A 22,119-nucleotide genomic window follows, 5' to 3' on the forward strand; every position below is an offset into this window, starting at 1 on the left:
AAAATGAATGAAAAACGTGGATTTCTGAACACTCAAGTCTGTTACCTTTGTCCCACATTCAAGAGGCAACACCCTTTCATACTGGCATGCATGCATGCACACAACATTTACAGGAATCAGCTGTAGAAAATGCAAGAAGGAAAGTTTTTTTTCTTGACTAACATCCTCATTCCTCTTTAGGGCAGAGTGCCTGTGTGTGTTGATGGGAACACCTGCACAGATAAAAGTAGACTAATAGTTTTTAAAGTGCACATTCAAACTCGTGTCCAGGTGTCATCTGACATGTCTGAGAAAAACAGACAACTTGGATTTTTTTCTGAAGAATATCTCTAGAAATAACACAGATGGGGGAAAAAATGGAACAAAATCTAAAAAAATAACTTGCACATTTATTTGCACTGATGTAAGTGAACCCACAGAAGTTATCATTGTTGAAAACATAGTACTGTTAAAAAAGGTAAAAGAAAAACGATGAAGAAGGTTCGGCTGTAACTCAGTCCATGGATAGTTTGCTCTCTTTCTAAAAGTTTTTTTCTTTTAATGATTGCCATGGTTTTTTCGTTGCCAGAACTAAAACCATCAGGCTCAACTGACTTATTCTCCGAAAAATGTTTGAAAAACAAAAATGCACCACAACAAAGAGGAAATAAGGTTCGGCAGACCTTTCAGGAAGTTCTCTTTAGTATCAATGCTCACAAGAAGCAACAGTGTTCAGGATCCTCATAAACAGTTGGAACAAGAATTTACCACAAAGGATTCATACACAAGGGTTGCAATGGCTACAAACTTTAGAAAAGAACGATCCAAGAGAAATGTTCTTCCCCAATGAAGCTAAACATTCAAACGGTCTGTTCCAGAAGATCAGTACATGGGTTCCCCTGTGTGTTTCACTGTGAAGATTGCAGTCCATCCACAATGGGGCAAAACATTATTTGACTGTCATTGATTCTGCAATTTCCCCCCACATAAAAAGATGATATGTTTGTAATGTTGTTCAACTGTGAGAGATAGTATGCAAAAAAAGAATCCAGAAAAATCAGAAATCTCATTGTATGATTTTTTGAGAGTATATTAGTGCAGAAAATAAGTATCGGTATACAAACTAGCAAGAACTCTTTCCCTCACAGATCTGTTACTACTTCTTTAAGAAAATCTCTGAATGTCACCTGTTAAAAGACACCTTGAAACAGTCAGACTGCAACTGCTCTACCATGACCAAGACCAAAGAGCTGCCCAAGGACAAGATTGTTGACCCAAACACGACTGGGATGAACCACTCTACAATAAGCAAGTAGATTATGAGAAGTGATCAACTGTTGGAACATTTATTAGATAGCAGAATAAATGTAAAACCCCTGAAAATCTCTTTCCAACTAGGGCTCAGTTCAAGATCTTACCTGGTGGGATACAAATGATATGGCAATAGTGAATAAAAAAGCCTAGAACTACACTGGGTCAATGCAGAGAGCTGGGACCATAGTTACACATTTTACTACTAGTAACAATACATGTTTATGGATTAAAGTCCTGCAGTGCTCCAAAGGTCCCCCAGCTAAACCAGCACTTGTCCAGGCCCGTCTAAAGTTGGGTAGTGACCATCTGGGTGATCCAGAGGAGGACTGGGAGAATTTAAATTGCTCTGAAAATGAACTCTTTTCACTGTATTTGGAGGGGGAAGAGTAACTTCGCAAAAACACCACACCAACTGTGAAGCATGGGGGGTGAATCATCATGCTTTGTAGCATTAATGAGGCCATGTATGGCAAGATTTTGGGTAAAAACCTCCGTCCAACAGTTGGAGCATTGAGGATGAAACATGGCTGAATCTTCCAGCTCCCATGCACATCACCAAGGCAACAAAAGAGTGACTACGTAGAAAGCCTTTTAAGGTTCTGGAGTGGCTAAGCCAGTCTCTGGACCGCAATCCAATAGAGAATCTGTGAAGATAGATCAAAGTCCATGTTTCCCAACAGGAGCCCAAAAACATTACAGGTCCACTGAACAAATGTTGTTTCCCTTTCGGCTTTTCCCATCAGGGGTCACCACAGCGAACGAGTCGCACGGTAAACTTGGCAGTGTTTTACGCCGGATGCCCTTCCTGACGCAACCCTCTCAAAGCAACCGGGCTTGGGACCGGCACAGAAGTAGAGAAAGGAACCGGGAGCAGCCCGGAGTCGAACCCTGGTTTCACGGACGGAAGGCGCTGCAAACCAGCATGAGCTAAACCGGCTCCACGTTCACTGAACAAATATGTATTCTTTAAAAAAAATGTAAAAATAAAAAATCATACAGTGTGATTTTCTGGATCCTGACTTTTTACATTCTGTCTTACAGATGAATTGTACCTTTGTTGAAGGTTACAGACCTCTCATCTTTTTAAGTGTGACAGTGCCAAATACTTTTTCCCCACTGTAAAACACATTCATTAAGAGATAGAACTTATTAAAGCTGCAAAAAGTCATATGAACTTACCTGAAACACAACTCGTGATTTCTCTAGAAGATATGTTCTCATGTTGGCACCAATGATGCGATAACGATTGTCAAAACCGATCTCGATGTATTTCCCAAAGCGGCTGCTGTTGTCGTTTCTTGTTGTCTTTGCATTGCCAATAGCCTGAAAAATTAAAAAAGAAAGATGTTCTCATGGTCACAGTAGACAGCACAGTGAGATCTTCTATCCTTAGATCATCTGGACTGATCATTTGTGCTGCATCAGTGTTTTCTTTTCAACACAAAGTTCCAATTCTACAGTGGGGACTCAAAAAAAGACCATCTGATGCTGTTCTACAATGAACAATTGTCTGTGATACCATGAAAAAGTTCCAGTCAGCTGTAAAAAAAAAAAAAGAAAGTATACCCTCCATCCTCTCAGGGTTTGAAGAATGTATTAGACCTTTCTTCAAAAAGGAGGCACTTAACCCCTCAAACAAATAAAACATCTTTATCTGTCATTCTTTAAATGGAGTCTACTTCTTAAGCACTTTTCCATTTTCTTCAAGCCTCAAAGAACTTTACCATCACAGTCCCATTCACACAAACATTCCACCAGGAGCAATAGGACGTTCAGGTGTATGCAGACTGGGAAAACCATTTGTTCCGAACCCAGTCCGCTTAATTTGGTCCGGATCGAGTCCCGAACAATGTGTTTGGTCTGCATTCAGACAGTCTGTATTCATACTGCCATCAAAGGGACCTTCCTGATTTGAACCAAAGCTAGTAAACAAAACCACGTAAATAAAAATCTCTTCACTCATTGGTCAGGAATTACGAGGGCTGGGTAAAGCAACTAGAGACACAAATTATGGAAGTCCTGCGCTCTGCAGTCCTTCGCTGGGTAGTTTATTCAATCTTTACATTTTGCTGTCCAATTTTAAATGTCAGGCTAAACACTTTTTACTGCATCTTTGGTCCGGTGGAGGCAATTAAGTATTTAACCGTCTGTGGCTAATTTTCTGAAATATTTTGCTTTTGTATTCAGATCAGTACAGAACCATGTATGTATAACTGTAGATTTTGTATCATATTACAGATTTTATCAGTTTATCTGCGACAAAAGTAGCGTGTAACTAAATCTGGTTCAGAATTTTTTTTTCCTTTCGCCTTAATGTTTTGGGAGAGGAACAGGGCAAAAAATATAAGAAAGGTTTTCTTTAATTGTGCTAAAAATTCTCTAACCCGTGTGGGGTCAAAATGACCTGATCGTTTATGACGGAAACACTAAAGATAGGAATTCAGTAGTTTAGCTCTGATTAACTTTCATCAGGTCAAAATGACCCCACCCTTACATTGACATGTTATCCTTACCATGACAAAGGTGGATAAAGGTGAAGAGGATTTCATGATACCAGTGAAGATCACATATCATTGAACAAAAAAGGTTCAGCGCACTGTCTTGCGGGGTCCAGATGACCCCCATTCCCAACGTTAAAGTAGCACAAGGGCTAAGGAAGAGCATTCACTTCTCAAACTACCAAGTGTTACATGACGTAAGGAAATCTGTTCTTCCACACATTTTAGCATTATTTTTTAGGTACTTTTTATTCCCTCTGAGCTGCTAAGTTCAGGTATCCATAGCAGCAGTCAGCAGTAATCCTCAAGACAGATGTAACGGCGTTGATCAATCAGGAAATGTCAGCAAACGAGTGGAGCTGCTCATAAACACACACGCGCACGCACGCACGCACGCACATCAAAGCTACCAAAGCTGCCAGCCAGAACAGAATTCGATTATCCACGAGCACAGAGGGTCCTTGCTGAGTTTGGGCCAAACACACAGTCTTTCACTGCAAACAAGGAGGCATTTAGCAGAGCAAGTATTGCAGTCTGTGTCTGCATCAGCTAAACCAAACATACATGTAAACACCTCCCTGTCAAGCCCAGTCACACCTACGGCTCAGCAAAACATCGAGGGGCCATTTCAAATTGCAGGTTCAGTTCCGCTAAGCATGACCATGCATTTAAGCTCATGGACCCCCACATCGCTCCAGGGGGGCCTGGTTAGCCTCTCGCATGGTAGCCATGTTGTCAACAGTATGTGAATGTGTCTGTGAACTGAGAACCCAAAGCACTTTGGGTCTTTGAAAAAAGAAAATAAGTGCTAAATAAGTATATCCCATTTAACATTAATTTATGACTTCAGCTGATCTGCTCTACTCTCAAGTGTAGAACAGTGATGAAGAGAAGTGGGATGTCAACAGAGTGGCCACAAAGGGCTGAGAGGGCGGGGGAGATGAGGAAGTGGCATATGGGAGTGAGGGAGCACTGCATCCCCTCTAATAGAAACACCAGCTCACACTAAAGCACAAGAGCTGTGCCGTCACAGCATGGAGCTGCCCGAGGCCAGCAGAAAGAAATGAGCCCAAAAGAGCCTGATTTAAGACCATTTTAGTCAAATATGTATTTTTATAAGTTATTTCCAAGGAGAAATATTCCTAGACTTTTATTCAAAGTTAAACTGGAATAGCTCAAAAGTCAAAAACACATTTGAATAATTAAATTTAAAAAACTCAACAGTGGATTCTGCATTAGCTTAAAATATAAAAGTGCTGTGTTGTTTTTTTTTTTCAATTTACAGAACTTATATTCTTACCTCCATGATGGGGTTAGAAGCCAAAACCTTCTCCTCCACGTTTGCTTCACTGGCAGAACCACTAACTGTAGCAAAGTATCTCATGGCATATTTTGCCGATACCGTCTTTCCTGCTCCAGACTCCCCACTCACAATGATGGACTGGTTCCGTTCGTCTCTGTCATCACAAAAACAGAAGCACACATGACATTTACATCTACAAAGGCTGCAGTTTAGCTTCAAAATAAAGATGAAAGATTTAAGGAAGACAACTGCTTATTAGGTGTGTTTCTTGGACCGGAGCTCGTTCAAGGCCATGTTTATTTCAGGGCAGGCTTAAGATTTAAAAGGAACTATGACCAGGAACCGCTTAAAGCCCACCACTTACAGTGGACCAGAAGGAGATAAGTAGCGTCACAAGCCATCAGCAACCTGCAGGGTAACCACTTGCAGGCAGAACATGTGACAACACTCCTCATGTTGTCAGGTCTGTTTGCAGGCTACACTCTGCAAGTCACACTCAGCCACAGCAGCTATATGAGCAGATATAAAGTTTTTTCAGCTCTGTTGTCATCACAGTCTAAGACCTGGGGCTGAACCCAGACCTTTCCCAAAATTGACTAATAGTTGGGGCAAAGCCTTGGACCACACCCAGTTAAAGGATTCTAATGATGATGGTTACCTGACAACCAAATGACCACATCTCTGTTTCCAACATAAAAAAAATACATCCAGAGATGTAAAAATAGATGTTGAGTCATGTTTATTTCCTCAAAGACAGGTTTACATTTTGTTTCTGTTGTGTTCCATGAATACAGCCTGACATGTCTAGGTAGCTGGTCACCTAGTGGTCTCCAACTGAACTGACCTGGCTCCACTTACTGTTGGTCAGATCCTCACTACACAAAGCTATGTGTAGTGGCAGAATTTATAAGCTACACTTTTAACCTCATCTTTTGTTTCCTTTTTCAATGCCAAAAGTTGTGTAGTATATTGAGCAAAAGTTGTGTCATCTCTAAAAAATTCAATATTTTGTCCTTAGATTACATCTCCAGTTTTCTTATTCTGAAAACCCACTTTAAACTTCAAACAGATAAAATGTGATCTCAACCAGAGATGCCCAGTTTTGTGTCATAAATTATGTGAGATACACAGATCAAAGGAGAATCCTACTTCCGATTTAAAAATAAATACGCTTTAATCTAATATTTAAGAAACCAGAACTTTGTCATGCAGGGAAAAGCTGGTGTACTGATGTTCTTATGAGATTAAGCAGCTGCTGTCTTTCCTATTTAGAGAAAACTTGTTGGGTAGATAAAGTATGCGTCACGTGGGGGGATATTCTATATGACTACATATTCATACGCATGTTTTTAGTTTTGCTTAAATAAAACAAAACTAAAAACACGGAGTCAAGTTGATAAGATACAATCACCCCTCAACATAAGAATAAAAGAAGTATTTAATAAACTGCATCTTTGCAACCTTGTGGGTACTTTTTGTGTGGCTGAGTCTCTGCTGCATGCATTACACATTTCTATTACCGGGATTTAACAGAAGATTGCACTTTAAAATTAATTTACAAGTCTTTGCTGAGAAATATCACAGCTTCTTAAAATGCAAATATTTGAAAGGCTAAAATTCTAATACCTTTCTGTTTAAAATGCAAAGAGAAATCTAGAGTATAGTTCTGTCATAGTATTCCAGTTCCTTTAACTGTTCTCTAGGCTCTAAATCCAACCTCAGCAGCGACTGGAGCCTCAAGGCTTCTTAGGATTGATCTCACAAACGCCAAGAGCGGAGAAAAAAAAAAACCTTTCTTACAGGTTTCCTGCAGCAGAGCATCAGGATGAGTATTACCTGAGCCAGGCAAAAATGTGTGTCTGCAAATCATACATAATATGTGAGAGAGGCTTTAAAACTGAAAAGCAAAACAGAGGCAAAAGCAGTTCATTTTAGCAAAGACGAAAGCAATCTACTACAAGCAACTCAGATCAGCTTAGTGTAACGCGCAGGCTGATCTGTTCATAATGAGCAGCTTCTAGCAAAGAATGCAGCTGTGGGTGTTAAAGATGACTTTCTACTTAAATGAAGATGCCAGAAACAAACTTGATTGCATCTCTAAAAAAATTGAACTACAATGCAGTTTAACAGAAGTATAAAAAGAAAAAGTCAAAAGTCAATTAGCACGATCAATTGGGCCACATGTTCGGATTGAACCCTCTGGATTTTTTATAAATGAATTCAAATGAATCGAAAAGCTCTTTTTTTGACCAGTCTAAGCATTCATTCACCACAAATTAAAGACTAAGCTGACTACTAGCAGTCAACAGTAACAATATATTTTTAGATTGTGTAAAACTTTCCAAAAGTAAGTCTCGTTTTACTCATCTTATCCTTTGCATTCGTTAAAAAATAAACATTTCTGATACCTATATTAGAGAAAGATGCATTATATAAAAAATGACTTCTTATATTTTCATCTGACTGATTCCTTTAACCCTTGTGCTACCTTAGATGACCCCACCCTTACATTGACGTGTTCTTCCTACCATGACAAAGGTGGATAAAGGTGGAAAGATTTCATGTAATCCATGGACACCAGTGAAGATCACAAATCATTGAAGATAAAGGGTTCAGCGCACTGTCTAGTGGGTCTAGATGACCCAACTCCCAATGTTAAAGTGCCTAGGATAGCACAAGGGTTAAGCACCACCAGTAGCGTACATGCAAGAGGGAATGAACTACTAGAAACTATTGGTTGAAACAAAAATAAGGGCTTTTGTTTAAAAAAAAAACTAGAATCAAAGTCTTAAACATTGTTCCTGCTGCACCCTTAAAACGGATATATTCCTTTTACAAATTTCTTTCTGGTCTACACAATTTTAGGCAATATATTTCCCCAACAAAACTCTATAGCCAAAACTGAAAAGAGCCTCTTAACCTACTTTGAATGGGAAAGTGGCTTTTTAATAATGTGAATGTGCTTGATATAAAGAAAACTAGATGAGCAGAAACAGAAAGTGAGACCACCATGAGGTTATTTTTGGCTCTGCTTTGACCTACAAACCCTTTAGGAAGGAGGGAGGGAGCGCTGAGCAACAGGGAGAGATGGACCAATGCAGCTCAGGTAACACACACTAACCTGGCCATCTGTTTGTATGCCTCTTCTGCCACAGCAAAGATATGTGGGTCCATGTCTCCCATGTTCTGACCGCTGTAGGCGTTGATAATGTCTGTTCCATAAATCGGCAGATTCTCATAGGGGTTGATGGCCACAAGAACAATTCCTAGGAGACCAAACACAGAGGGGGGAAAAAAGCTCTTCAGCTTCATATTTAACAGAAACCACAATCACACAGTTTTACTTTGCCATAAATCTCTAGACATTAAACTTTACTCCTTTTAGGATACAGAAACAAACCACAAAGATGTTCAGATCTCATAACAGAGATTTAAGGAGAGAGAAAACAGCTGATTAGCATGGCATTCACGATTTAATGCTGAACAAGACTTTAAACGGACATCCACTGGTCACACAAGTACTGGTAATGCTGGGGTCATGCAGGGCCAGAGCTGTCAAAGAATTGCTCAACTAACAAACTATAAAGACATGCAGTAAAAAAAGATCATTCAGCTGGCAGAAAGAGTTTGGAATTCATTCCATTGTTAGAGATGTACATAAAAAAACTTTCTTGTTTTCTGGACTGAGCTGAGGTCATCATTTCAAATTCTGTTATTAGATTACAGTAAAATTGCTGGTCGACATCATTAGACAGACGGAGATCACTCTTACCACAGTAGGTGTAGATAAGTTTGGAGTCGATGAAGCGGACTTTGAGGTTGTGGAGCACGGCCGGCTCGTGGAGGTAGCTGAGGGCTGTGAGGTCATTCTCTCCCACCAGGATGTCTGGGTTCCGCAGGTAAGGCAGGTTCTTCGTCTTCGGGTCCAGTTTGTGCTCGATGACCTGAGCATGAGCGAAGGGGAAACGGAGAAAGCACTCAAACAGCAGTCCATTTAAAACACCTTATGCTTCAGTCACAATTCAACTTTACAGGCTGTAAAAAATTATACACAGTGAAGAAACCAAACTCAATTCATTATTGAAAAACTTATATAATGTATTCTGAAATAATACATTTAAAACCTACATTTACATGTTTGCCAAATAAGATGTGATGTGCTAAAACACTAAGAAAAAAAATACTAATAAAGTACAAAATACTTGAGTATAGCAAAAAAATTACCAAAGGAATACTTTTCAATACATTTCTCATTACTAATTTAAATAATAACAAAATTCAGTTAAAAACATCAATGAGGCAAATTTTCTGTATTTGTGGAGCAATCGGTTTAGATTAACCAAAAACGCCTTTCGGGAACTTGTTTAGTTTCTGTTCTCAAAATGTGTTAGCAATAAAAAATTGAATAATCTACTACTTATTTTTATAGATAAACCAGTTTGTTGTTAGGGCATTGTTGTGAATCCACCCTCTATTACTAAAATCTAGATTGACAGTTTTTGAATAGCTCACTCATTCTGATGGATTCAATTTTGTGTCAGAAAATGTTTTTATTCTTATTGTTATACTCTTGTATTGGATGAGTACTCTGTGATTGGACTGGTAAAGTATAAATCATTCTAATTAGAAGTTAAAAACCGGATTATGATAACTATGCAAAAAATAGGTAAATTAATTGAGTAAAGCATAATATTGGTGAGATTATATAAATTCACTTCCTCCCATTCCTTTTCAAGTAAATAAACTCTTTTGACATTTTTACATTTAATTCATTCAATGTGTCATGTATTGTATGTATGAGTATAAATGTGTCTATTTATGATTAAGAGTAATTATTGCAGCATCATTTACATGTCTGTGTGGATCTATTTAATACAATTAAGTCCAATCAAATTATCTCTTTCAATTTCTATTTCTTTTTATTTATATATTGTGTAGAATTCGCATAACTTAATTTGTATTTGAATGTGAGCTCAAGGATTTGGTTTTATTTTCACCAATAAAATAGAATACATTTAAACTGCTTTACCTTCTTTTGCTGATATAGTTGTGTGGATTTGACAAAAGGATTAATCAAAATCAGCAGAAACTTTAAAGAACTTTGATCGACCTCACCTTCCCATCCTCCAACATGAGCTGTAGAGAGGCCTCGCCATTTTTGTAGTCCTTGACAAGTTCAGCAGACTTCCACTCCTCCTCTGCATCGGGGATCCACACCCGAGCAGACTAAAGAAGAAACAGACCAGACAAAGAGGGAAAAACGTTAGCTGCAGCGGCACACAAACTAGAAGCTCTTATCTGCCAGGCTCACTTTAATACTAAATTTGTGCAGCAAACCCTTTCACAATATTCCGTTTTGCAATTTCATTAACTTCCAGATCTTTCAGTGCAAACGGAGGGATGATGAAAGCAGAGCTTCGTGCTTCCTCTCCGCTAACAGTTAAAACAGCATGACCTCACAGAAAACACTGGGGTCTGTGTTTTCCCCAGTCATGAGCAAACCGCTCATAATGGTCAGCAAAGCGGTGGGAACAAACTATGAAGCAGCTCATGACAGCTGAAGAATGCGGTTGTGGATATCTCATAGTCATAACCCTAAACCGTCTGGCTCTCTTAGAAACGTGTGACTGGAAGCTGATCAGACATGCAGAGAAGCAATGATGACCACTACCAGTCACATGTCTGAGACATCCGCTCACTAATATAAATGCCACATTTATACATATACAGCACACAAACCACACACAAAAGAACCGCAGAGACGGAAAAGATAACCAGGAAATGTACAGAAAACTCTCAATGTCTTTAAAAGATGGAATTTTCAAACCCTAAATTAAGAAAATAAAACCGGAGCAGATAGAATTTAACATTCACAGTTAAAATTCACCAAAAGATTCTAAATGAAACTTAAACTTGTCTGCTGAAAAATCTTGGGAAACTGAAGCTGTGATGATGAGAGCATTCCTGCTATTTTGACATGGATTTTACTGCATCTTGTTACATAAACTGCTGATGACAATCTTGGAGGCCAAAAAAAGACCTCATTGTTGAGGGCACAACGCTATACTTTACTACCGATCATCTGAATCATGACATCACCATTTCCCAAAACTCCACCACTTCTTCTTAAGTAAGTCAGGTTTGGGTTTCTTCCCTCTTTCCTCAATAAATGGCAGCAGGGACATTAAAACTCTTCTTTCCAGATATATTTAACCAAACCACAGAAATAAAATGTTTTCACATGTTTACGCCACTACTCCATTTCCTAAAGGTCAATGATATACTTTGAGCAAAAGACTTCAGGTAATTCATGACACAGGGAATAATACAACCCTTTCTTCAATATCGTTCTGCTTTGCAGTATTTGGTTATGTAGCTGAGGTGAACCATTGGACTCCAACCCCACCCTGTCACCACAGCCCAAACTTAAAAATGAGTGAACAGCTTTGTGCTGCTATGCAGAAGAACATTTGCACCTAAATTATTCAAAATAACCCATGAAAACGTGCAATTACTGTATGTCGAGCATCAGTCATGAGTAAGAATGATCACCAAATTGGAACACAAAAAAAGTTTATAAATTAAGGAAGGCAGACTTTGGTGCTGATGTTTTAAGACAAGTTGGTGAACACAAACATTGTTCCATGTGTAAACCCACATTACTCTTCAAGCAGATAAACTGCAAAAAATTAAGATTTTTGGTTTAGAAAGCCTTACTACTTGAATATCTGAGGAAACACTCAATTATTCTGTCAGATTTTATCTGATTGATAAGCAGTCACAAGGGAAACGGGGTGAACCAGCGGAACATCTGGCGATTACAAAATAACCTTTCAAACAAAAAGCAAAAACATGAGGTTTGACTAAATACCTTCAGGGCTCATCCCTCTTTGCACGTGATTTCTTAGAGAAAAAACCCATAAATTTGACCAAGAATTCTGTTAACACCACAAGCAGTCTTCAGTTAGTGATGTTAAGACTGTAAAAGAGCTTAAGGCACCCACTTTTGTTGTTTTTCATGACTGCAATTTGTGTTACCCAGAATCTCATGTGTTTTGGGGTTGTTGTTGTGCAAGCCAAGGACTGCAAAATAAATCGCAAATTTTTCGATATCACAATATCAAGCTGCGCAATAAGCATAGGACCAGAGACGGCGCAAATCGCAATAAATGCTTACCTTAAATGTGCTAAAACAATCTTATGGCAGCTTGAAGTATTTAATCAAGCATTTGACAAATCAGATGGACGCCTTCATGTTTTTGACCAATCGGATGAAGCTGTTTTATGTTAGATGTTCGCCTCCTATGTAGGCAAGGGTCATTTGGAGTATAACTTTTAAACTGTTGCAGTGAAATGGAAATGTTTTCGCTTGTTTTGCTATTTGTTCATGTATCGCAAGTTATACCTGACTTTAAAAAAATACCTACAATGAACAGCAGTTGAAATATAGATTTGGAACAGATAACAATAGCTAGACTCTTTAGAACCAACTATGACAAGAACTCTTAAATTTTCTCTTTGGGGTTTCATATTTTTTTCCATGAATAATGGAACATTCAGGTACTATTGTACCCATCCATAAAAAGGATAGAGACTTACGAAGTTTAACTCAACCTAGGCTATGTCCGTAGTCCCACCCTAATCCCTAACTATTAAAAAAAAAGCTATATGGTATATATATATATATATATATGGTATATATATATATATATATATATATATATATATATATATATATATATTAAAAGCAATTTGGACACCATGCTCACTACGTTTTTTTTTTAAACTGCGAATATGACACCACCAATTTCACAAAGAGAAAATCAAATTAAGCATTTTATGATTATTTATGAATCCACTGTGTTCTAAGGATGAAAAACAATGGTTTGTTTAAATACCCTTTTTTGCTAAATTTGTTCAAACGCAATGCATTGTGGTCTATATTTGCCAATCTAGTGAGCATCATTGCACATTTTTTTGCAGAGACTTCTGGAAAATTTCTAGGGGAACTTGATTTTGGAATTGCAGCACTACCAACGCACTATATAGTGCACTATGTTAGTGAGTAGTGAAGGAATTCAGACACAGCCTATGAGACAAACAGCTGAATCATATCAATGAAGATGCGTCACCAGCCACTACACATCTTCACTGAAATGATGAGATAATGAGAAGTATATTACCGTTCATGTCTCCTAGTCAGTTTTGCATTCAACAAGTTATTTTTGGAAAGAAAACAAGGAAAACGAAATATTATCATCATGGCTGTTATTTAAACTTATTAACAGCAAGAAATAACACAAAATGTAATGTGTCTATACAGTATTCCCCCCATATTTGCGGGGGGTTAGGGAGCAGAAACACCCGCAAACATGGAGAACCACCCCCGACCCCCCCGCTGCTGAAGAATGTCCGTCACGGATCCTTACTCATCAAAAACCCTTCAAACCCTCTGAAACATTTCTGATGCCTTGTAAAACATTTATTTAGAACATTGGAAAATTGCTCAACAGTTTTTTTATTTAATGCAGAGCAATTTACTGTACCGTAGCGTACTGAGTGTTTGTGATGAACCGGAGGAGTAACGTGACTGAAAAAAAGAAATCTGCGTATACGTGAAACATATTGAAACGTGAATAAGCGGGGGTACATTGTATTCAATTTTATAAACCAAGGTGCAGTTAAAGTACATAAAATATTAGAATACCTTCTGTCTAAATATACAGTAACACAAAAATTTGGAGAAAATATTTGTAACTTTTCATCCTTTAGTTTTAATTTAATTTGATGTCACTGATTTACAGTAGTTGTTTCGTATTAAACATGTACAAAACTGTCCAACGTGCTGCAAAACAACAAAAATGAAAGCCAATGCTGAATAAAATTGTAAAAATAATCAACTAACATCCTAATAAATGTTTGAGCTGAGTTATGACTACAAAACTAGATTCTCCATCATTTTTTTAAAGCATTCATCAAAATATGCATGACCAAATTCATTAGAGTGCATGTGCATACACAAAATGTTACAAAGAGGCAATTCTGAAATCACATAAACTTTCAGTCTTTTTCATTTCTTCTTTTTTCAATTTCCTGCCAGCAGTAGGTCTCCTAGCAACAAAGGGATGCAGGAAAAAAGGGATAGCTGCAGGAAAAGGAGGGCTAAAAATAGCATCAGTGAGTTTTGAGCAGCATCACACCTCGCTGATGCATCACTGCGCTGCTGAGCACACTTCCTGATCCCAATAATCGTGCCACATATATGCATTAGCGCTTGTTTCACACGTCACAAGGTGAAAAAACTGATTCTCCTTATTTGAAGCTAAAATATATAGCCAAGCAGTTCAGCAGTGAGAAAAGAGCTATACTGTATTTCAAATGAAAGGGTGATGATTCATATTTATAAACCAAAAAATTTCCCTGGGTTCAGCAAGAGGAGAGCTGAAGGTTGTAACACAGACACTCACACTGACGGACCTTAAGGACATTGTGTTTCGCAATGAAACACAAGCTAAAACAGAGCAACCTCAAAGTTGAAGACAAAAAAAACTCAGAATCAGGGCATCGTGGCTCTGTCTGCCTGAAGGAACGATTCATTTTCTTCCGTTTGTTCCCTTTCGGGGTCACGGAGTCTATCCTGGCCACTTATGGGCGAAGGCAGGGGACACCCTGAACAGGTCGCCAGTCTATCGCAGGGTCACAATCACACACCCATTCATACCTATGGACAATTTAGAGTTGCCCATTGACCTATGAAGCATGTTTTGGACAGTGGGAGGAAGCTGGAGTCCCCGGAGAGAATGCACACATGCATGGGGAGAACATGCAAACTCCACACAGAAAGGTCCCCCATTGATGTTCTGTTTCAGGTCCCCCAGCCAGAACTTGAACAGGGGGGCCTTCTTGCTGTGAGGCAAGAGCGCTAACCACTGCACCACCGTGCAGCCTTGAATGAATGATGGTGGGCCCAATGAATGGATGGTGACCTAAGTACAAAACACAGAGCACTAAAAGCATTTAACTACATTCAGCAACATATACAAGTACATTAAAATCTGTTTATATATCTGCTGCACAGTGCTTTTTTTTTGAAGAATGACAACCAGGATAAGTATTTTTCAACAAGATAGATGCATGATATATGGCATCACAAGGTCTTTGTGTGCACTCTAATCTGAAACCAAGTCAGACACAATAAAAGGCTACCAGACTCTTAAGGTTTTGCTCAGTAGAATGACAGAAACCATCAGCAGCAAACCTTCTTATAGGTTGAAGGACTTCAATAAATATAAGCAATACCAATAATTTATTGTCATGTTCAGCAAAGAAAACGTTTTTAAACAGAGTCCTGATAGTTATCGGGCTATCATGCAAAAAAAGGCTTTAGTTTTGCAATTTTATTTACTTCCAAGCGTTAGAACTTCCAGACGAGCCATCACTACCCAGCATGGTTATTAATTTGGACCGGAGTAAAACCAATCAATTTATTGATTTTTCCAATCAATCATTTATTCCATACAAATAATTATTCAATTTTTTAAGCAAAGAAAAAAAAAATCCAAGTTTTAAATGAAAAAATTAAGAATTTTAAATAAAATTTCTACTTTTGTTCAGTTTAAATCACAAGTTATGTAAAAAAAAAAAGGCCTTTTCTGGAGTTGTTTCTTTAAAAATGTATTAAATCGCAAACCAAAGTAAACAGTGGAATCAAAAATGAATACCGTATTTTGGCAGTCAGCTACATTACTGAACAAATTCAAACTGGAAACAATTTGCTTTACATATTCTAAAGGTTTGCTGCTTTTTCATTCACCCCATATTTGATGGTTGGCGGCCCAACAGCCCGCCTCTTTTAGGTGGAGCAGATTTTGATTGGTTGGACTCCACACCAGAGTTCAGAGGAGCTTTCACACTCACCAAACAAACAAAAAAAAACAACTGTTTAAGGAAACAGACTCTGGTGTGGACTCGACAGTCCACTTGTGAGTCTGCTCTTTAGACAGTCCTTAACACAATCCTTTCAAAAACTGTAGCAGTTTCTTTTTATAGGGCAGATTTTACCAGAGTTTGGGGCCTGTTTTTTGTTTTTTGTCTAGTCTTACAAACCAGTAGCTGGAACTAACCCTCTTTCTTATATTAGTGATAGCCCCGGTGTGAACATTTAAAATAGATTGGATTTATAAGAATAATATATCATTATGCCCAATAAAATTTGAAAAACCATACATATTCTTCAACATTTCTAGTGTTAATCAATGAAAATAATCCATTCAGGTGTTGTCTTGAAGTTGAGTTTTGGCATCTGGACTTAAAGTCTTCTTCACTCATCATGAAGCCATGTGGATGAAATGTGGTCACATTTTTCAAGAAAGACTTTCAGTCCAGATGTCCAGTCTTAACTTTAAGACATTTCTTTGGTTCCTTCTACCTTTTGCTGAATTTTCCAATAAAGTCTGTAACTATACACAGATTTGAAAGTTTTGGTTAGAACAAGATGCCATGTTCAATTTTCAGATCATGTCAGTCTGAATTAGAAGTCTTTAAAAATGCAACAATTTTAACTTCACAAAACATTTCCAGTCTTTCTTCATCTCTGCTCCAAATTTTCTTTTGGCATTGGAATTTTACAGTTATACTGTAAAGAGGCAATCAATTCTTCTTATTAATTAATCATTATTATTAACTATTCTTATTTTACCATTTTGTTGTGATGTTTGAAGCATTTTAGGGATCTCTTAAAGTCTCTCTTGGGCAGCCGTCTTAAGTCTTAGCAGCTGACTAAGAACTGGGAGGGAAACTTGTAAATCATTCGTTTCGACACGGTTTTGTTCTACCACCAAAACACCTCGCATGTGCCAACAGAACCGAGACTCACCTCAGCAGGTGATTATAACAGATGCTGCTGTATCTCATTTCAAACTCAATGCACGTTGAAGCAAACGAGTAGCATACCTGAAGGTGTTAATGCATACAGATGTATGCCTCACTGAATTATCAATTCAGTAACAGATGATTAACAACAAAGTCAAAATCCAGATCGAAACACAAACTATTATGATTTTTAGATTTATCTCATGGAATTGTAAGCAGCTCTTGGGGGTACATGGCACCTTCAAGACTAATCCCAGTTTAGGTTAACAAAGGAGTCAGGTTACTTTAACTCAAGGTTTAACACTAGCTAATCTCATCCAAGTAATCTTTACCAGCGATTTATTGCTGTAACATAAGGCCACATAATGACGGGCAGAAACATGGACACAGTCACTGACAGTCGGGCCGAATCCGAAATCTTCCCCTACAGCTTCTCCCTATCACTCTATTTGTAGGAGCATTTGAAGGGGCAGGGTTGTCCGAAATCATTTTTTAAGGGGTAACCCTCACAGTGGAGGGATGCCGTACAAGTTAGTCGCGGAGACGCTTGTGTGCTCTGGTGCACAGAAGTTTACATTTCACATTAATTTGTTTGTAGGATAAAGCCCTTGAGATGTGTCATCTGGTTTTTAAGGGGGTCCTCACATTTAACTGTACATAATGACTTTGTTTTAGCATGACCTTTTTAAAGTTGTAAAACCAATATCGTTACGTATTTCCGAGTGTTAGCAGCTATTCGCTAATGTAGCTGATCTGCCAGTATTGATGACTTTATTGAGTGGGAGTAACGTCTGAATGATGACACAATTTTTCTATAACTCTCCGTTTGGAGGGTTAAATGCAGAGGTAAGGAGAAGCCGTAGCGGTAGGGAAAGAATTCTGATTAAAGGAAACGATTCAAATTTCCTTTATTAGAAATTCATTAACAATAAGAATAAGATTTTGTTTTTAATAGAAGCCTTTAATCAGCATACTACAAAAACACCATCAACAGGACTGAGGTTTTTAAACTGCCTTTTTTCAAACACACTTAAGTGTATGGCTTTACTGGTGAGGCGGGACATATGTGTTTACAAATCTCCTCAAAGTAAACGTCCGATTAGAAAGGCTTAGCTTGGACCTTTCACTCTTGAACTGGAGGGCCTCTGGCCTGCTATGGCTGCTTAGTCTGAGCCTCTCCTAAGGTCTCTACAACTGACTGTTTACTTCTCCATGCTGCCAGAGCCAGCTGATGCATCACATTTCAATGGTAATCATATTCAATAAAAACCTGCTAATTGGGATTTGTAAGAGAAGGTTGTTCTCACACAGAAGATATACCAGACAGTCTGTAACGCAGAGATGCTAACATCTTTTCTGCCTGAACACCTCTCATTCAATCACGCTTAACGCACCACTTTACATGCAAAGTTGAGCAGAATGAGCAAATAATCAAGACTAAATTAATGCTTTTTCTCCGGTAAAAGAATGAAGGGAATGCAGACTAAAGTGATTCAAGTGGAAAAAGATTCAAACCTTAATGCATTTTACAGAACGCACCGACAGAGGCAACCACCTAGACAGCAGCAATGGTATGCTAAAAACTGTCTGGGGCTCTATTGGTTGAGTTACAAATAGCCAATGGAGTCGGGGGCGCGCATAGGCCTCGTCACATGATGCCACTCATGTGAGAATCTGCTGTTTTTCTGCTCAGCTGGGCAGACACTGCATGACGCCAAGACACAGATTACTGTGCTGCTCCGCAGAGTGGATGGAGGGGTCCTCAACAATCTGTAACAATGACGTCTCTTGACATTAAAAAAAAGGGCCCCGACTAGCACATATGTGGTCAAGTGATTGTCAGAGATGACTGAGATCACTAAGAAACTGTCATGCAACTTAGTTACTAATCACAATTAGTCTGACAGAGTAACTCTATTCGGTATAAAACATTACAAAAGGGAAGCGGAATGTGCTTCAAGAATACAGTTGACTTGCTGTTGGTATCACACAATATTGGAAGAATTAGGTAAATACAATCAACTGTGAGGATATGATGGATTATTTATGGAAAATAAGCCAAAATCTTCAGGGATGTATTTTAAGCTACTTTTGTCATGAAACAAGCTTTAACATACGGTGCAGCTAAGGAAACTGAACAACATGAATTTTAGTTACCGATTGTCATCACAAAGAAAGGTCTTTCCACTTGGACTGAATGTGACCTGTCGTGTGTACAAAGGTGGTCCCCGATGACAGACTAGTGTTTTCCAGTGGTCTCGTTTTGTCCATTGATCTCTACTCAGACAGTAGGAATCAGCAGAAACAAAACACTGATTTGTTCCGTATTGGTAGGTTTTATTTCCTCACTGGTTTCTGCGGTTAAAGCCCTTAGAAGGGTGTGTCAGTCAATGTTCCTTTTACAAAATCAATATGTGTAATTCATGAGCAGAAAACCAAACTGTTTAAACACAAACCACAAGTTAGACCAACTTGATGCTAATAAAAAACTTACATTTCAAGTTATTTTTAAATACAATTGTGTATCAAAAGCTAATTTTCTTAAAATATTAAGGCTTATTTTTTTTTTTGACTAAAATCAACCGATATTTCTAATCAACCCAAAGCTGATAATTACAATAAAAACTTACTTCAACAAACATATACTCCAACTCCCGGTTCATGTTCATCTCGTCCTAGAAGCCAGCCTTTACCTCATGCTGCGTGTCTGCTGGTTGTTTAGATGCCCCAAACCACACATGCCACAAGACCAGGGTCTAACTCCTTAAGGAAGTTGCCCCAGACCAGAACCATCCCACTGAGTCTGCAGATACAAGCGGTGCTGCCCGACATTCCCCACAGCTCCTGCGACACATAACTGGCCATTCTCGCTGTCTGTCAACTAACAGCCCAGCTTCCTTTACTGATCACATGAGCTGCGAGGAGGACAAACTCAGAACAAATAAACAGCTATTACTAAAGACCAGTAATGCAGTGACAACGGCTGCAAAGTGGCGATTGCACGGAATAGCAGAAAACAAAGCAGAAATCAGAAGAAGAAAAAAAAGAGATGACACAAAACGAAGAAGCAACACTGCAGGACGCAGCTTTATTTAAATGCTTTAACATGTCTGCAACAATGCAATAACTGCATGCCGGAATGTACACAACATGGCTGCACAATTAGTCTAACCAGGTTACATCAGTTATCTAGAGCACATGTTTGAAATTAGAATCTGAAGCAAAAAAAAAAAAAAAAAAACACAGAAATTCATTCATTGTAAAACCTGCCACCTGATGGAAATGAAGGAATGCATGATAGTTAAGTGTGACTCATAAAATATAAAAAAATAAATCTACACCGAGTTATCCAATAGGAGGAGTCCTGCTTCCTTTATGTAAGAAAGAAACTTTAACTTTTTAACTTTTTGTTTATTTCTGAATAAACATAAAAACAACTGACAACAACTAAGACATTTAACATAAAATGATGGAAATTGCATGAACAGGAAATATTTATTAACCCCCCCCCCCCCCCCCCCCCCAAAAAAAAAATAAAAAAAACACTCACACACAAACACACACTAAATGGAGTGTTTTTTCCATCCACATCTCAATTTCCATTAACATTCTCGGGATTCCTGTGTTTTTTTGTTGTCTTATCTGACATTTAGGAAAGTGGGATGTTGACCAAACGTCAATGTAAACTATCTCTTGTATGGAGCCGGGGTTTACTGCTAAAATACTGAATCAATCACTATTTTAATAAACATATATCACATGTGTGTTCTAAAATAAACTGGTTGTAAAAAAAACAATTTAACAAAAATCATGAAAATACTAACTTTTAAATCTAAAACAAAGAATTTTTCTGGAAAAAAATAACAAAAATGATGTTATTTGCTTGAAAAACTATGGCATGTTTTATCAAATTGGATGAATCTGGATTCTATTTTCAAAGTAAAGATCTGACTTGGAACTTTTTTAACCCAGCTCCACTCTTGAACCGCTGTAAATGAGTTGAAAAGGTCGGACATACTGTGCACCTGGAAACACCCCGACCAGTGATGGAGGGTTCCTTTCCATCTGCTGGTCCTGATACTATACTCTCACAGTCCATCTTTAAAACCCTCTCAAACTCCACAGAACAAGGAAGTCTGAACCGCTAAAAAAAATGATCAGAGCACCTTTGCGTGCCGCTCTCTGACACAGAGTTTGTAAGCAGGAAAGGCTGCTCAAAAGGGACTCCATGGAAACGTCCAGAAACATTATACTTCAACAAATGTTCACTTTAAGAGAATGTATGTTTTTGGTCTTCAGGGGGGGTGTTTTTGGAAGTAGCACCTCGTTGCATAGCAAAATCTTCCTCCACTAAAGGATTCCCTCAGTTTTCCCGTTTCTGTTTATCCAATTTGTTTTGCATCACCGGCTCATGCGGCGCCAACAGACTGACTGAAGACTTTTGGCTCCGACGCGTTTCTCCTTGAACTGGTGGATAGGTCAGCCACGATCCAAGCCGACTGAAAGCCACTGGAAGTTTGGGCATTTCTGTCTACTTTGCTCCACTGAAAAAGAACTCAAAGCCACTCAAGGGGCTCCAAGGCTGAGTCATGTACACAGGAGGCCGACTGTGTCCACCCATGTGCAGAAAAAATAAATCACAGACATGGGCCTGGCATCAGAGGCCGATTTTGTGAACACACTGGGTTATTCACAGCACAAGCTGAGTTTAGGTTCCAACAAATACCACTAAAAAACTGCAGTTGAATTCATTTAGAAGCAAATGTGTGTGTGTGTGTACCCAACAGAAGTATGAATCTGAATAGTATATTATTTATGGCAATCAAAATAGATGTAAAAAGCTTGTTAAAATCTAATACGATAAAAAGTATAGAAATTGATACAAATTACTAAGGAACTGCAACTGTGGAGTCAGCTGCATAAATGTTTACAGGGAAACCATCAGTAGTTCTGCCTGTACTTGTCTAAGATGTTAAGAGCAACAAGACGCTCCACATAAGTCTACAGCTGGAGTAATACTGAAACTTTATTATGAGCTGCAAATAAGTTCTAAACTGTTGTGGCTTTGCACACTAAGTGTTTAATGACTGATTTGTTTAACAATTGAGTCTTTAGCACTCATAAGAGAATTTTATTTTAGTTATTTCCTTTTTC

General features: G+C 38.3%; 1 protein-coding gene across 10 annotated transcripts in view; it reads right to left on the reverse strand.

The window, feature by feature from the left end:
• myo5aa (myosin VAa) overlaps positions 1 to 22,119 on the reverse strand; it is a 53,444-nt gene that overhangs the window by 28,625 nt on the left and 2,700 nt on the right. For 6 of the 10 annotated variants that reach the window (XM_078945298.1, XM_078945296.1, XM_078945295.1 and 3 more), the window contains exons 1-6: positions 19,596 to 19,759; positions 10,210 to 10,320; positions 8,867 to 9,038; positions 8,216 to 8,360; positions 5,092 to 5,248; positions 2,473 to 2,616 (exon numbers count right to left, since the gene is read on the reverse strand). In XM_078945298.1, the coding sequence (XP_078801424.1) occupies positions 2,473 to 2,616; positions 5,092 to 5,248; positions 8,216 to 8,360; positions 8,867 to 9,038; positions 10,210 to 10,320; positions 19,596 to 19,634 (768 nt within the window). In that variant the 5' untranslated portion in view covers positions 19,635 to 19,759. Of the gene's footprint in view, positions 1 to 2,472; positions 2,617 to 5,091; positions 5,249 to 8,215; positions 8,361 to 8,866; positions 9,039 to 10,209; positions 10,321 to 19,595; positions 19,760 to 22,119 lie in introns of those variants that run through there. The other 4 variants (XM_078945299.1, XM_078945297.1, XM_078945294.1 and 1 more) reach the window with 1 other exon arrangement.

This window comes from Oryzias latipes, chromosome 3, assembly GCF_053564925.1.
Source record: "Oryzias latipes strain Hd-rR chromosome 3, Olatipes_Hd-rR_3.1".
Classification (NCBI taxonomy): Eukaryota; Metazoa; Chordata; class Actinopteri; order Beloniformes; family Adrianichthyidae; genus Oryzias; species Oryzias latipes.